The sequence below is a fragment of the Balaenoptera ricei genome, chromosome 1 (assembly GCF_028023285.1).
Source record: "Balaenoptera ricei isolate mBalRic1 chromosome 1, mBalRic1.hap2, whole genome shotgun sequence".
NCBI classification, from domain to species: Eukaryota; Metazoa; Chordata; class Mammalia; order Artiodactyla; family Balaenopteridae; genus Balaenoptera; species Balaenoptera ricei.
In genome coordinates this window covers 109,465,577-109,479,928 of record NC_082639.1, presented here as the reverse complement: position 1 = coordinate 109,479,928, position 14,352 = coordinate 109,465,577, and the positions used below count along the sequence as shown (strand labels likewise).

The following is a 14,352-nucleotide window of genomic DNA, read 5'->3' as shown; positions in this document are numbered from 1 at the left end:
CCTGTTTGGCCTGACATTCTTATACTGAAACCAGATGAAAATGCTGTCAGACAGGTGTTTCCTCAGGAGGGAAATAAGTAAGGGTCAGGGAACTTTCAGAACCTGTGCTCCTTCCACCCTGCCAGCCTTACAGATAAAGCCAGCAGAGGCTTTGCATTTGAGGACTGAGGGAAATATCATTATTTATAAGGAATCTGGTTGCAAGCTTTAGACTGTCCCTAAAGAGTCAGCATTTGGAACCCAGGGCCCAGAGAGTCTGGAGCCTGAACCCCCTGGGTTGAGTAAGTGGAGGCAGGGAAGCAGGTGCTAGTCAGGCCTCTGGGCTTTTCCTTAGGAGACTAATATATTTGGAAGATGGGAGTCCATCCTTTAAAAGGGGGAGAGGGGGACAGGCAGCTGGTAAACCTTTCATAACTCAAAAAAGAGTAGATGTAGTCAAGTCATGAATGGACTCATCCACTGGAGAGAAGTGGCAGCAGTGAAGGGGGCCCCAAGCTGGAAGCAGTTGAAGGTCTCCTTAACTGCTTCAGAATGAGTCCCCCGTAGCTTTGCGGCTGGAGCTAACTCCAGCACTTAAGGAGAGAGAGAAACTGCCTCTCACTGGCCTGGGACCTTGGCCAAGTAAGTCAGTTTTCCTCTCAGGGCCTCTGTTTCCTCACCTCTCACCTGTAAAATGAGAGGCTGGACTAGGACATCTAGAACTTTCTGGCTTTCAAGATTGTGTGTGTTGCTAAATTTGTCATGCTTTCCCAGAGGGGGAGGACTCGGGTGGGACTGGGTTCTCCCTCTGTCCCCTGTCTTTTGGCCAGTCAGACCAACCCCAGAGAAGGTGGCCTCAGACCGTGAGCTCTTAGCCTAACAAAGCCTCTGTTGACACTGAGGAGGTCTGTTATGGGCCAGGCCTCACATGCTTTGCATGTTAATTGTTCCTCTTTCGACTGGCCATTCATGTGGGAATCACAGAGACCTAGGATTTATCTCCCTTTAACTGTTCTTCCAGCAGCTAGCCTGTAGGAATTGCCTCCTGAGAATTTTTTTACATAAGTGGTTTTACCAGATAGTTAAAACTGACTCCTCGAAGCCCCACACTATTTCACATTTAAACTCCACTCAGCCTGGGATCTCTGCTCCCTTCCGTTGGGGTGGGGCTTCTGATATGCAATGGGCCGATAGGAATTACAAACAGAACACAAGGTAATTAAGTTGTGACTGGAGGCCTCCCCCTAAGCCAAGGGCTTGGCCTCTGTAACAGCTGGTTGGAGCGCAGAGGCCTTCTTTCCTAGCTTCCCAGTTCTCTGCTAGATTGGGATTGGCTTGGGTGCTTAGAATCACAATTACTGGGAAATTTGGATAATCTTAACCTATTTTATTAAGCTCTTAATGATAGCAAATGAGACCCCACAGGCTTTGTTAGCAGTTTACTTTTCTGATTTCCTTTCTTCTCATTGCTAGCTTTGGGTTCTAGGAGGTTGGACCCAGAGTTATAGGCAGCAGGAAATGTGGCAGGGCCCTCGCCCGGTGTCATGTGGCCAGTGTGTTGCAGCTTGAAGCTCCCACCTCAGTGGGACTTACTACTGCCTCTTCCTCTCCTCTGCCCCCTCCTCAGACACAATGGGAATATCCTGTTGGACGCAGAAGGCCACATCATCCACATCGACTTTGGCTTCATCCTGTCCAGCTCACCCCGAAACCTGGGCTTTGAGACATCAGCCTTTAAGCTGACCACAGAGTTTGTAGACGTGAGTCAGGAAGGAGAGTTGCCTCACTGTGTTCTTTCTGTCGTGGGATGGGGAGCTGATGGGCTCCCCCCAAATGGGGACAAACAGAACAGATATGGCAATAAGTCAGGGTGAGGTTGGATGTCCTGGGAGGCTTCCTGCCTGATAAGAGTTGGGGAAGTAACGGAGTTTGGCACGTTTGCCCAAGGGAGGAAGTTCTGACACTGAGCCCCTTTGCGCACACAGCTCTCTCCTCTCCTCCCAGGTGATGGGCGGCCTGGATGGCGACATGTTCAACTACTACAAGATGCTGATGCTGCAGGGGCTGATTGCTGCCCGGAAACACATGGATAAGGTGGTGCAGATCGTGGAGATCATGCAGCAAGGTGGGGCTGGGGAGAAGCCAGGCGTTCGGATAGGGCGGTACCCATAGTGCCCCGGGATTCCCACTTACATTGGGGCCCTGGGGCATGGAACCTCCAGAAAGTTGATTACACCTCAAGACTGGGGGTGGGGCCTCCCAGAGGGTTTCCAGCTCTGATCCGGTGCCCTGTTTCTCCTTTGGCACATTCCTCCTGATTCCTGACAGAGCTAGTCCTGGGGGTGGGAGGGCGAGGCAGCAGAAACTACGTCCTAGGCGCACTCAGGGGAAGAACAGTCCCAGCTCCAGCCTCCTGGTCCCTTCTCATCTCCCCGCCCCTTGTTTAACTTCCATCGCTCAGCTCTTCACCAGCTCAGGTGTTTTCAGTCATTGGCCTTTGACCTCTGATTGCCCTCTCCTCAGACCCCTTCCCTGTCCCGATACTCACCCCTTCTGCTCTGAGCCGAGATGGGTTCCTCTCTCATCTTTATCTACTTTCACTGCTGTTTCCTCACGGCCTTGCCATCTACAGTCTTTTGTCCAGGATCCCTGGGCCCTCGTCCCCATTTCCTCAAGGCTGTGGTGTCCACCCGGTCTGAGCTGCCAGTCTCCTCCTCCCCATCCCTGCCCCCACCCCACAGGTTGTCGCCGTTGCTCAGGAGCATCCCCGTCTGGCCCCGTGATGACGGTGGCCCAGGTCATCTGTGAGTGTCAGACGTAGCGTAGGCAGAGGCCTGCAACCAGATAAGTGCCCAGTTCAGGGCCCATTCCCTAGACTCTTCCCAGCCTTCCCTCTGGGTCCTAAGGCTGCTCCTTCCGCCCTTACTGGGGGAGATGTGTTGGCCCTCTGCCCTCGTGCCCTCACCTAGAGGGGCTTAGGATTGTGGGATAAAGAAGGGCTCAAGAAGGGCCTCCTAACAATTCTCCCTTCTCTGCCCAAGCAGAACCGCATCCACACTTGTCAGGGATCTCTCTGAGGTGGGAGGGAAGGGGCACCTTAGATACCCCGGCTCTGCACTGGCTACGGCGGCTGTTACCACTGCCGCTCCCTCCTTTCCATCCGTGACCCTGTTCCCTTGCTGCTGCCCCCAGGTTCTCAGCTTCCTTGCTTCCATGGCTCCAGTACCATCCGCAACCTCAAGGAGAGGTTCCACATGAGCATGACTGAGGAGCAGCTCCAGCTGCTGGTGGAGCAGATGGTGGACGGCAGCATGCGGTCTATCACCACCAAACTCTACGATGGCTTCCAGTACCTCACCAACGGCATCATGTGACATCCTCCTTCTCAGGCCCCGGAGCAGTGGGGGATTCAGGGGACCCTCCCTGGGAAGGCCCTTGTCAGAGAAACCCTAAACCAGGAAGCCCTACCCACCCAGCCATCCACCAAGGGAAATGGAAGGCAAGAAATACAGAGGATCATGTGGTAACTGTAGAGCTTGCCAGGGGGGTTGGGAGAACCAGCCGTGGGGTCCAGACTTGCTGGGGTTTCCCTGCTGCACCCCGCCAGCTGTGTCAGTATTACCACCTGACAGACTCCAGGGCTCACTGCCCTCCAGAGAACAGAAGTGATAAATGTGAGGGACACTGGGGCCTTTCTTCTCCTCACTAGGGTTTGAGAGGTTTTTTCCGCAGGCCATCCTCTTAATGTGTCCTGGGTCCCAGGAAGGAGAAAAGAGTAGGTTCTTGGTACTAAGGACTTGATCCTGTGGTTGGCCTTCGGCCATGCTGCTGCCCAACTCTGTCACCTCCCAGGGACTGACCCCTAGCCCGAGTTCCCCTTGGTAGGTGGGCTTTGGCATAGGGTCCTGCACTTGCTGAGGTTCCCCATCCCAGGAGTGAGGAAGGGAATGATCACAGCCCCTCCAGTCTGAGGGTATTGGCCTAGCCATGGGGAATTCCTTGCCCTTATCCCTTCCCCACACCCAGGGAAATAGCTCTGTTTTTTATTTTTAATTTTTGTTTGAAATAAAGTCCTTAGTTAGCCATCTGTGTCATTTCTGAGTTGTATTTCTTTTCAGGGGTAGGGAGTGAACAGATGCCTCAGTGTCCAGGATACAAACGGCACCACACAGAACGAGGTGGAGGAAGATAGATTGCTTTTTCCCTGCCTGTCTCGGTCAATACCACCTCTTCCCTGAAGAAGGGCCTTCCCAGCTTTGTCACTCACCCCCTCCCAGACACGTCCACATTGTCTAAGTCACATAAAAAGAGGAGCTTGAATGGGGATTAAACCACGAGCAGTTTTAATGGTCTGGTTTTCTCCTTCCCATTTCCCCCAGTTTGTTAGTATTATTATTACTGCAAGAATAAAGGATTCCTGAGAGCCTGTCCCCTCCTCTCCCTGGGACCCCCTTGACAGGACTCATCTCCACCAACCCCCCTCCCCCCCCCCCCGATTTCTGGGGGAAAAAAAAAAAGATAAGTGAAAGGCACTGCAGGGGTGGAGGGCTTGAGTGCCAGGGAGTCTGCGGGTGGGCACTAGGGCAAGGCCAGGGCTGCCATCTGTGCCCACAGGGGTTGAGGAGAGTGCCCCTGACCACCCCAGCATTGGGCCTTCCCGTCCTCCCACACCCCCCGTCCCACATGGGGGGCTGCAGCAAGAAAATAATTAGTGTTGGGCTCAGAAAAAAGGAATGGAGGACCCACTCTACTAGGACCCAAGGGCCAAACCCAAGGCAGGGACCTCAAATAACTACCATTCTCAAAAGCTTGTCCTTGGGGGCTAGCGGGAGAGGAGTTGAACAAAACATGAATTCTAATGGAACTCCCCAGCCCAGGGACCAGGCGGCAGCAGTGACCCAGGCTCCCAAGGAAGAGGGAAGGGGCTAGTGAGTCCAGGCCTGGGCCCTAGTTGTCCCCACTGCCCCCTTGCCGAGCCCTGATGAACGCCATGCCATGTGTGCGGAAATGGGTCTTGAGGTTGAGAGGGCTGTCGCAGCTCTTGCCACAGACCTTACATGTCAGTGGGCCTCCAGAAGCTGGCAAGGGTGAATCTCCCCCCTCTGGGTCAGACCTGGAAGGAGGGGGGGCTTCTTCCTCCCCATCCCCCAGGCCCAGGGCACTGGCACTCCCCACACCCCGTTTCTTCTTGTGGCTGATGAAACGGTGCCGGCTCAGGGAGCCAGGGGAGGCGAAGCACAAGCCGCAGTCGAGGCACTGCTGGGCGCCGCCATCCACCCTCAACCCCACCATGAGGCTCTGCTCCGCTGAGCTGCTGCTCCGGTAGCGCAGGGGGCCGTGGCCTCCCGCCGCGGGGCCGCCCCTGGGGGACTTGGCTGGAGGTGTCGTGCTGTCAGGCTCCTCACTGCAAGAGTCAGAGGACTGGCGGCGTTTCCGTCCCGGCCCCTGGAGAAGAGAGTGAAGAAACTGGGCCTCCCCGTCAGCCCCCACCGTCCCTGGCACCCCTGCCCAGCTTCCTGAGGCCTCGGCTATAACCGCGCAGGCTCCCGCTCCCACAGCCCTCACGCAGCAGCGTGGGCCTCCGCCTACCTGGGCTCTGGCACCAGGGCCCCGAGCCAGGGCGCTCCCCCGGCCAGGGGACTGGGCCCCGAGCGGCAAGCCGTGCCGGACCTGGACGTGTTTCTCCAGGATCAGGCGGCTGCTGAAGGTGCGTTTTCCCTCTGTGCAATACCTAAAGGGGAGAGCGGGCGGGGTGGGCTCCAGCGGCACAGCCCAAAGACCAAGGCTCGTGGCTTGAGCAGAGGGAGGCCTCAACCGTCAGTCCGCTCAGACCTAAGAGGCAGGTGGGAAGGTATTTTGGGGAACCAGGGTTGGGGGCACCCTGCCGGACAGAAAAGAGAAAGGGGGTGAGGGGGTAAGGGTTACCTGCATGGGTAAACTCGCTTGATACCCTCGTGATTGACCCTGACGTGGCGCCTCAGGCTGGGGGCGGAGCAGAAGGAGCGCTCACACAGGCGACAGGGAAACTTCTTCACTGACTAGGAGAGCAGGGGTTGGGGGGTCTCAGAGCCAGGCTCCACGCAGGACCCCATCCCCACTGCCACACAGGTCAATCCCAATGCTGCCCCTCCAGCCCATCCTGCTCCCCGGGGGCACCCCACTCACCTTGCCATGCTCCTTCTTCATGTGGCCCACATACTCGTCACGCTCAGGGAACCAGGAGTGACAAAGGCCACAGGTCCAGCCTCCAGGGCCCCCACCCCCGCCCTTGACGCCTTTGCTCCCCAGTTCTCGCCGGGGCCGTTTGGTTGGGCGAGGGGGCTCAGGGGAGCTGGGCAGTTCTTCCTCTTCTGAGGATGAAGAAGATTCCTCAGTAGGGGCAGCTGCTCCTCCCCGAGACACAGCCAGCTCCTCAGGCTCAGTCTTGGGGGTCAGAAGGGCACCCCCGGCCCCTTTCCCAGGAGTCTCCTCCCCCGAGCGCCCAGACTGATGGGTGTTCTGTGAGAGGGAGACAAGGGGGGATGGCTGGTGTGGGGGAGGGCCTGGCTTTGCCAGAGTCCCGGCTTCTCCCCTGCTCCCACTTCCGGAGGGGTCCCCAGTCAACACAGCGGAGCACCCTGCCTCCGTCCCTCGACTCCTGTACCTTGAGATGTTCCAGCATGGTCCTTTTTTGGGCAAAAAGCAGAGGACAAGATGGGCACTTAAAGACGCTGACACGCTGGGGCAGCAAGTGCTGGTCGAAGTGCGAGGAGAGGAGGGGCTTGTGAGTGAAGACTGTGTCACACATGGCGCACTTGTAGATCATCCTGGGCGGGTGGAGAAGACAGTGCAGACATCCTGCCCCATCGAGGCCCAGTCCCCCCACCCGCCCCTCCTCACGCTCCCTCCCCAGGTCTCACTTGGCCTGCTGCGTGTGGAAGCTGGGATGCTGGGTGTAGAGGTGGGCGTGGGCGCTGGGTGCAGACTTGAAGGCCATGGGGCAGATGGGGCACTTGTGGAAAACCTCGCAGTGTGACGTCTGGATGTGGGACTTGATGGAGTTCACACCCCCAAACACCACTGCACAGCTGGGGCACCTTGGGGAGTAAGCAGGAGGTGCCGTGGTGAGCTGGGGGCATCTCCACGGCCACCTCCAGCCCCACACTCCTTCTCGGGGACTGGGTGGACCCTAAGAAGCTCATCAGCGGTGGAACACGAGCCAGTGGAGGAAGGAGGGAGCTGCAGTACCCAGTTCCCCAAGGGAGGCCTGCGGAGGCAGAGGCAGAGCTGATGCTCCGGAGGGGGCCCCGCTTGCTCCCTCTGCGTGGGGAACGAAGGGAAGGCAGAGAGCGCTCTGGCTGCATCTGCTAACACACCGGGGCTGAGTGATTCGACAGGAGAGACGGGGCTCACCACCGTGAGAGGCCATCTGAAAGGCTGGTCCCAGGAGCCATGAGACCACCAAGTACAGGAGGAAAAGTGTTGAGAGACTATGGGGAGGAGAGGTGGGAGGCACCTGTATCCTACGCGGCGAGAGAAATGCAGACAGGCCTCCCGGAGGTGGGTCTGAAAATTGGCTTGCAGAAAGTTGCCCCCACACTCCGGGCAGACGTGGGGAGGCCGGTTCTTATGCATGCGCTGGTGGGCACTGAAGCTGCAGCGATTGGGGAGCATCATGGGGCAGGTTGGGCACACCTGTCGAGGGGGTTGAAACCAGGTGAGTCTGTGAGGATTGGCCTGTCCCCCACTCCTTCTCCTAACCAAGTCCCCACACCTTCCTAGATCCTGTCCTCGTGGCATCTGGCTGTCCCCGTCCCAGGGAGGGGCTGGGAAAGGTAACTCACATTGCTGGTGGCGCCAGGGGCGGGGGGCCCGAGCTGCTGGAAGTGGGTAGCCATGCCGGCCTTGTCCCGGCACTGCTCCTTGCACTCCAGGCAGCGGAAGCAGGTGTAAGCAGAGGTGGCCGGGGCGGCAGGCGGCTCAGCTGAGAGTGGCAGCACAGGGGCCTCAGCGGCAACTGCAGTAACGGCGGAGGAGGTGACGGCCCCGTCACCCTTGCCCAAGGCAGGCAAGGCTGGAGGTCCGAGGGCAGGTGGGACAGCCAGCAGGGGCGTGATGTCCGGCTGCCCCACCATCTGGTCCAGGGCCACCGGCCTCATGACCAGGTGCGAGCACTGCATGACGAGCCCCTTGTCCTTGTGCTCACGGGCGTGCAGCAGCAGGCTGCACTTGTTGAAGAAGACTAGGCGGCGGGCGCAGTGGTTGCAGGTGACCTCGATGCGCATGCTCCGGCGGTCATAGTGTCGCGCCAGGCTCTTCTCCAACGAGAAGGCATCCCCACACTCGAGGCAGCGGTAGCCCGTGGGCGGCAGGGCCAGCCCGGCCTCAGCCGGTGGACTCAGGTTTGGCCGGTAGGCAGGCAGCAAGTTCTTGCTGTTGAGGATCTTGTTGAAGGCCTCCACCAGGCTGGACTGGGTCCGTGAGATCACGGTGCCACCCCCTGCCCCCGGCCCAGTGGCCGGCTTAGAGGGCTGCACCATCACCACCGAGGCACCGTTCACCTTCTGCCCCCCAGCCCCCAGCCCCGCCCTCCCCTCAGCCTTGGGCAGCGCTTGGGGCACTAGACCCAGCACATTCTTAGCCATCGTCTTAGGGCTGGGGGCAGTGCCTCCAGGCAGAACCACGGCTTTGCGGGCCACACTGGCTGCCATCAGCATGGCAGTGCTTGCGTTCTGGATGGTGGCCACGGGCAGCACGGTGCCCTTTAGCCTCGTGCCATCACCCAGCTGGACACTCACCACCTTTGGACCCTCAGGGGTCGGGGTTGCGGGGGACAGCTTCAGGAGGCTAGCCTCTGCCAGGAAGCCCCCTTCAGGCAAGGGGGCAGGGGGATCAGGGTCTGAGGGGACCCGGGTTACAGTCCTTGTGATATTCCCGCAGGATGTTTTAATGGTCTTAATCCGTACCTTGAGGGGCCTAGAGGAGCTGGAGGAGGCAGGGGAGTCATTGCTGTCCTCATCTGCAGCCTCGGCTCCACTAGAGGGACTCTGGGGACTTCCTGGGGGAGACTTGTCCACTGGTCCCTCGTCCTCTTCTTCCTTTAGGGGCTGACAGCTGGGCACTTTAGGGGAGGCAAGAGGGCTCTGGTGCCCTGGAGACTTCTTGAAGAAGGACACCCCTGCAACCCGGGAAGGGGAGACACTGGCAGGGACGCCCGTGGCCTCAGGGCTAGAGCCTGAGCCTGAGCCTGGTAGGCTCTGGGGATGAAGAGGGCTGCAGCTTTCCTGCTTCAAGGCCCCCAGCAGTGGGGGAGAACCAGGGGGCAGGAGGGCTGGGCCATTCTCCCGGGCCAGCTCAAAGGGAGAGGAGAAAGGAGGTGGGGTCAGGGCCCCTTCCCGAGGTGGGGAGGGCGCAGAGGGAGGAAGGGGATCGGGGTGCTCCCCTGGCTCAGGCCCAAAATGAGCAAAGAGGTCCAGGGGAGCTTTGCCTTCCATGGATTTTTCTTTCCAGGTACCCCCACTGGGAGGAGCTGGAGAGTGCGGGGTTCCTGGAAGGGATGGCTCAGGGCCCCCAAAACCATTTTGCATTAGACGAGGTCCCATAGACCCTTCCTTAGTCACTCCCCCAGCCCGGGCCCCTTCCCCTCCTGAACTCCCAGCCAGGGACTCCGACTGCTCAGGACACACAGTGTTCTTGACAATGACGCTGACTGCCGAGACGTCTGGCGGTGGCAGGCCATGGTCAGAGGCCTGGGCGGGCAACCCAGGGCCATCCCCGGCAGCCACTGCTGTTGCTGCTCCAGATTCACCTCCTACACTGGGTTCTGGCTTCCCTGAGCCTCCTGGCCCCTCATTTTCTTCTGGCCCAGAGTGGATGGCTTCATTTGCATCAATGTCGGGGATGTCAAAGGCAGCAAGCAGGTCATCAAAATCAGGGGTCTTCATGTCCCCCATGGCAACAGGTCCCAGACCTGAGGAAAACAGGAAAAAGAGGGAGAAACTGAGACCTCTGGAAGCAGGAACACTGGACCTCCTCCCTCAAGATCTCCAAATTCATCTGCTCTCAGAACCCACGCACACTCTGACTTGGGTACACCTCCACCACAGGGCAAATCCTAGAGAGCTGGTGGAGGCACCTGTTTTGCCAAACCCTAAAATTGAAAGGAATGTAGTATGCACATTCCAGGGAGGACACCAAGATCCAGAGAAAGCAAAGGAAAAGAGACTTCTCAGAAATACAGATAAAAGAGACTTCCCTGGTGGTCCAGCGGTAAAGAATCCACCTTCCAACGCAGGGGACACGGGTTTGATCCCTGGTCAGGGAACTAAGATCCCACATGCCCTGGGGGCAACTAAGCCCGCGCGCCACAAATACTGAGCTTGTACGCCTCAACTAGAGATCCTGCAGGCCGCAAACTGCAGAGCCCACGTTTTCTGGAACCCGCGCACCACAACTACAGAGCCCACGCGCCCTGGAGCCTGCGTGCCACAACTAGAGAGCAGCCCACGCACCGCAACGAAAGATACTACATGCCTCAACGAAGATCCCGCATGCCGCGACTAAGACCTGACGCAGCCAAAAATAAATAAAATAAAATAAAATAAATACAGATAAGAGATAAGGGAGTAGAGATGGAGGGAGTTCAGTGAGCATCTTAGTTGAAACCACTTCAACCCCTCCTGTGCCCAGCACAGAATCAATTAATCAATACTACTATTAAGGAGGAGGATGTACATGATGCTCTAGGTTTAAGGGCTCATTCATGGCAGCATGGGATCCATTCATATTCTTCATGGATCTTCTGGGGGTCCAGAGATCTGAAAGGCCATGTGTACAAAGGGGCATGTGACTTAAGACAAGATGTAAGAATTGATTCTAGTTCCAGCCTTATCAATGGCCTGCTGTATAAGCAAGTTACTCCACCGCCTTACTTTTGCTGTCTGAAAGAGGGGATAAGTAATCTATATATCATAGGGTTGTTCTGAGCATGATATGAATCATAAATGTGAGAGCCAGAACCCAGAGTATGATTTATTATTACAGCTAGGACAACAAGGATATGCCAGGCCGAAAAGGAGCTGGGAGGGAATAAGCACTGGAAATCTAGGGTTGGGGTCAGAGACAAGAGCCAGGGGTCATGTAAGCTCAAGTCTGGGCCACTTGGGGTCATTACTGGCACCTGGAGATCTAGCTTGGTTAACAGGGAGAAGTGGGCTCAGGGAAGTTACCCAAGAGACCAAGATGGAAAGAATAAGACACAGGAACAGAAAGAGACGAAAAGAAGAAATGGGAAAACCATAACAGCAGTCTGGTCACAAGGGCCCCAGCCTAGGCCTCTCCTGTCACAAACACCTGCTGCTCGCTCACCTACCTTCCCAAGAGTGCCTGGCCCTCCCCTAGCCAACCCCTCCTCCTTCCCTCCCTCCCTCCTTCTCCATCTTGCTCTCTCAGGGCTAAAACTCCAGGGTATGAGCTTATCCAGCACAGCTGCCACAACGGGGAAAAGCCAGGCCCCTTACCCCTGTCATTTCTGCTCTGAGCTCCTCACCCCAGTTTATCCCCAACTCACACTCCTCATCCTTTTCATTTTCCCTTGGCAACAGTGGCCCAGGAAGTCTCACCCAACCCCCATCTGTCCCAGTACAAAAAAAAAAAAGTCCCACAAGACTTATGTGGCACTAAACCAACAAGAAGGCCAGCCTAGAGCTTGTGGGGAACCCAGGTGTGTTCCCTACCCATTTCTTCCAAGTGTTTCTATACCTAGGAAGAAGCAACTGAAGAAGTCTCTTTCCCTCCACATTCCCTGCCCACAAGGCAAGCCATTTCCCAGGGCCAATTCTCTCACCTCTTTCCAGCCTTTAGACTGTAACTGGAGATAGTCCCAGCAGGTGGCAGCTGGCATTGCTGGGACCAAGATGGGGGTGGAGGGAGAGGGTACCAACTACAGGAAGAACGAAAGGGGAGTGCTCCTCTCATCCCCCTCTACTTAATTTACAGGATCTGGGTTTAAACAAAGCCCTCTGCCCCTTGCCTCTGCCCAGCTGGATCGCTAGGGCCCTCCCCTGGCCGGCTCCCTCCCGACCCCGAGACCAAAGCTACCTTCCGCTCAGGCCCTCAGAAAAGTGGGCTGGTGGAGCACAGATCAGTGGGGACTATGAGCAAACATCTGCAAACTTGCCTCCCCCAAGCAACTCCCCCTTTGGCGTCCAAGTGACTTAGAGGTCATCGGAGAGCCAGGAGCAGACAGTAGATCAAGCAGCGGAGCTCAAGGCCGAAGAGGCTTCCCCGCCCCACGGCTCAGGCCTTTCTGCGGCTGCTGCGCCCTGTCTCTTGGGCTCCAGCCCCCCTCCTTCCCTCTGTTCTTCCCCAAAAGCCAAAGGAAGGGGCTGAACAGGAAGAGGGTGAACTGGCCTGGGTCGGGTGGGGGCTCCGCGTCCCTTTCCCTGGCCCGGGGCCTGCTGCGCAGAGGAGGGCGAGGGGCCGGCGGCCGGGGGCGATTAGGCTGCCGCCAAGCTGGGCAGCGGCCGGAATTAAGTCCCTGCCATCTGCCGATGACCGGCGCGGGGAGCATGTCCAGGGTTGCGGAAAGGGGGCGGGGTGTACATGGGAGAAGCCAGAGGGGAAACTGAGGCGCGCCGCGCTTTTCTAGCTCTCACCAGCGTGCTAAGGGAAGAACGGGCCTTGGCCAGGCCAGGCCCTCGGGGAGCTGCCGCGCAGCACCTCCCGGCCCAAAACTACACCGGAGCAGGGGAGGCGTGGAAAGAGAGAAGTGGGGAGGGGACAGTTTTTGCCAGACTCGCAGCTCTCCAGCCGGGGTCCGTCCCAACTCCGACCTCCTCCCCTCCCTCCCTGCGCAGCGCAGCCTCCTCCCCTCGAGGGCTCCCGAGGCTCTCTCGAGACTGGGGAGGAATCGGAAGGCACGCCGCGGCCTGGGGCACGAGCCTGGGTCCCGTCCGGGCCCGGACGCTGACCCGTGCCCAGTCGGGGTGCAGGCTCCGCTCCGGCCTGGCCCAGTTCCCCCGCCCCCACCCCCGGACACGGACACCATTTTAGGTCGCGACATCCCGCAGCTTCCAGTCCCCGGGCCGCGCTTCGGACGCCTCTCGGGCTAGGGGCGCCAGGAGTTGGGGACCCCGACCCCCCCCTCCACGTTTACCCTGCTAGGGGCTGTGCTTTCAACAGGCTAGGAGTTTCGCCCACGGGCCCCAAGGAATGGAGGCGACGTCGGGGCCCCGGTAGAAGCCATCCCGGGGGGCGACGCGGCGAGGGGGGTAGTTGACCAAGTGGGGGAGGGGCGGGGGTATTTACCCGCCCCCCCAGGGGGCGGGGCCAAAGGCGGGTATTTACCCCAGGCACGCTTACTTGTTCCGCTCCCCGTGCGGGCCGAGACCCGGCGGTCTCTTCCCTGCTCCGGTCGCTGCCGCCGCCGCCGTCGCCGCCGCCGCCCTCCCCACGACCGCCGCTACTTCCTGCTTCTCTCCCGGTTCAGCCTCCCCCTCCCTCAGCTCCTTTCGCGTTCCAGGTCTGGGCTGCCCGCTTTCGCACTCGCCATTGGCCAATACCCCCATCGTTCAGTACTGCGCCCCGCCCAGCTCCATACTGGGTTGGTCTTAAGTACTGCCGCTCGGAAACAGCTCCGCACAGGCTTCCCAGCCTCATTGGGCAAGAAGCCTAGTCCTTCTGGAGATGCTTCTTCCCATTGGTTGCGCCGGGGCCCACTGCCCCATCTGTGCATCTCAAAAATGATTGGCCTCCGCCACTGTCGTTTAAAAAGAAGCCAGTCTGATTCCCTGCTTTCCTACCGGAGGCGGTGACTATCCCAGGTGCGTCTCCGCCCCCTCACTCCCTATTGGCCGCGATCCCTGAAGCCTGCAGTTCACTTATGCAAATTTAGAGAACTCTCTGCTTCTATTTGTTGGGCAGGTTGAGGAGAACCGCGTTGGCCCCGAGTGGAGCCCGGATGTGTAGATCCATTTGCGGTGTTTTCTCAAGCTAAACCCCAATGTCAGTCATGCCGTGCAGAAGTCACAGAATGGGACGTCACCGAAAGCATCACGTCATCTGGTTGACCATTTCCTCGCGGTTTTCCCACTGCCTAAATCGTCATGTAATCTGAATGGATGGGGTCCTCGCACGGGCTAGCTCCTGGGCCATGGCGTCACCCACTGCTCCTCCCTCTGCAGGAGGGCTTGTAGCGGGGGCGGGATTTGGAGTGTGGAAGGCACCGGCACCTGAAGCCTGGGACGGGCTTGCAGACCGGAAGTAGGGGAGAGGTGACGTTAGTGTGCTGGCGTGGCCTGGGCCATTTCCAAAGGGATCTTAAAGCGGCATTGTGGAACGCTTTCTAAGCACGGAGATGGGGGAGGGGGAAACCCGCCCCGTGTCCATTACCCA

General features: G+C 58.4%; 2 protein-coding genes across 10 annotated transcripts in view; one reads left to right on the top strand and one right to left on the bottom strand.

The window, feature by feature from the left end:
• Window positions 1–4,064, top strand: part of PI4KB (phosphatidylinositol 4-kinase beta) — a 28,763-nt gene extending 24,699 nt beyond the window's left edge. For 4 of the 5 annotated variants that reach the window (XM_059931070.1, XM_059931080.1, XM_059931090.1 and 1 more), the window contains 3 exons: window positions 1,607–1,739; window positions 1,984–2,104; window positions 3,172–4,064. In XM_059931070.1, coding sequence (XP_059787053.1) covers window positions 1,607–1,739; window positions 1,984–2,104; window positions 3,172–3,353 — 436 coding nt within the window. In that variant the 3' untranslated portion in view covers window positions 3,354–4,064. Of the gene's footprint in view, window positions 1–1,606; window positions 1,740–1,964; window positions 2,105–3,171 lie in introns of all 5 variants that reach the window. The other variant, XM_059931099.1, reaches the window with a different exon arrangement.
• Window positions 4,065–4,482: 418 nt separating this feature from the next.
• Window positions 4,483–13,458, bottom strand: ZNF687 (zinc finger protein 687). 5 transcript variants are annotated; one of them, XM_059931028.1, is made up of 9 exons: window positions 13,306–13,458; window positions 7,803–9,928; window positions 7,475–7,653; window positions 6,879–7,055; window positions 6,623–6,785; window positions 6,145–6,477; window positions 5,905–6,017; window positions 5,569–5,710; window positions 4,483–5,424 (listed from the first exon to the last, which is right to left on the bottom strand). In XM_059931028.1, exons 2-9 carry the CDS (start codon window positions 9,909–9,911, stop codon window positions 4,927–4,929), a joined length of 3,714 nt encoding a protein of 1,237 aa, XP_059787011.1. In that variant the 5' UTR covers window positions 9,912–9,928; window positions 13,306–13,458; the 3' UTR covers window positions 4,483–4,926. The 5 variants fall into 5 exon arrangements, with proteins under 5 accessions (XP_059787011.1, XP_059787003.1, XP_059787020.1 ...); XM_059931020.1 differs by having other exon boundaries at window positions 13,321–13,458; XM_059931037.1 differs by lacking the exon at window positions 13,306–13,458 and adding an exon at window positions 13,115–13,183.
• Between the last annotated feature and the right edge of the window lie 894 nt (window positions 13,459–14,352).

Bases quoted from the DNA above. Each gene is read 5' to 3' on its own strand.
- ZNF687 (XM_059931028.1), bottom strand. From the start codon at position 9,911: ATGGGGGACATGAAGACCCCTGATTTTGATGACCTGCTTGCTGCCTTT. The intron at 6,018-6,144 runs GTGAGTGGGGTG...CTGCTCTCCTAG, and splicing joins TGAAGAAGGAGCATGGCAAG to TCAGTGAAGAAGTTTCCCTG. The intron at 5,425-5,568 runs GTAGGCGGAGGC...TCTCTTCTCCAG, and splicing joins GCCCTGGTGCCAGAGCCCAG to GGGCCGGGACGGAAACGCCG.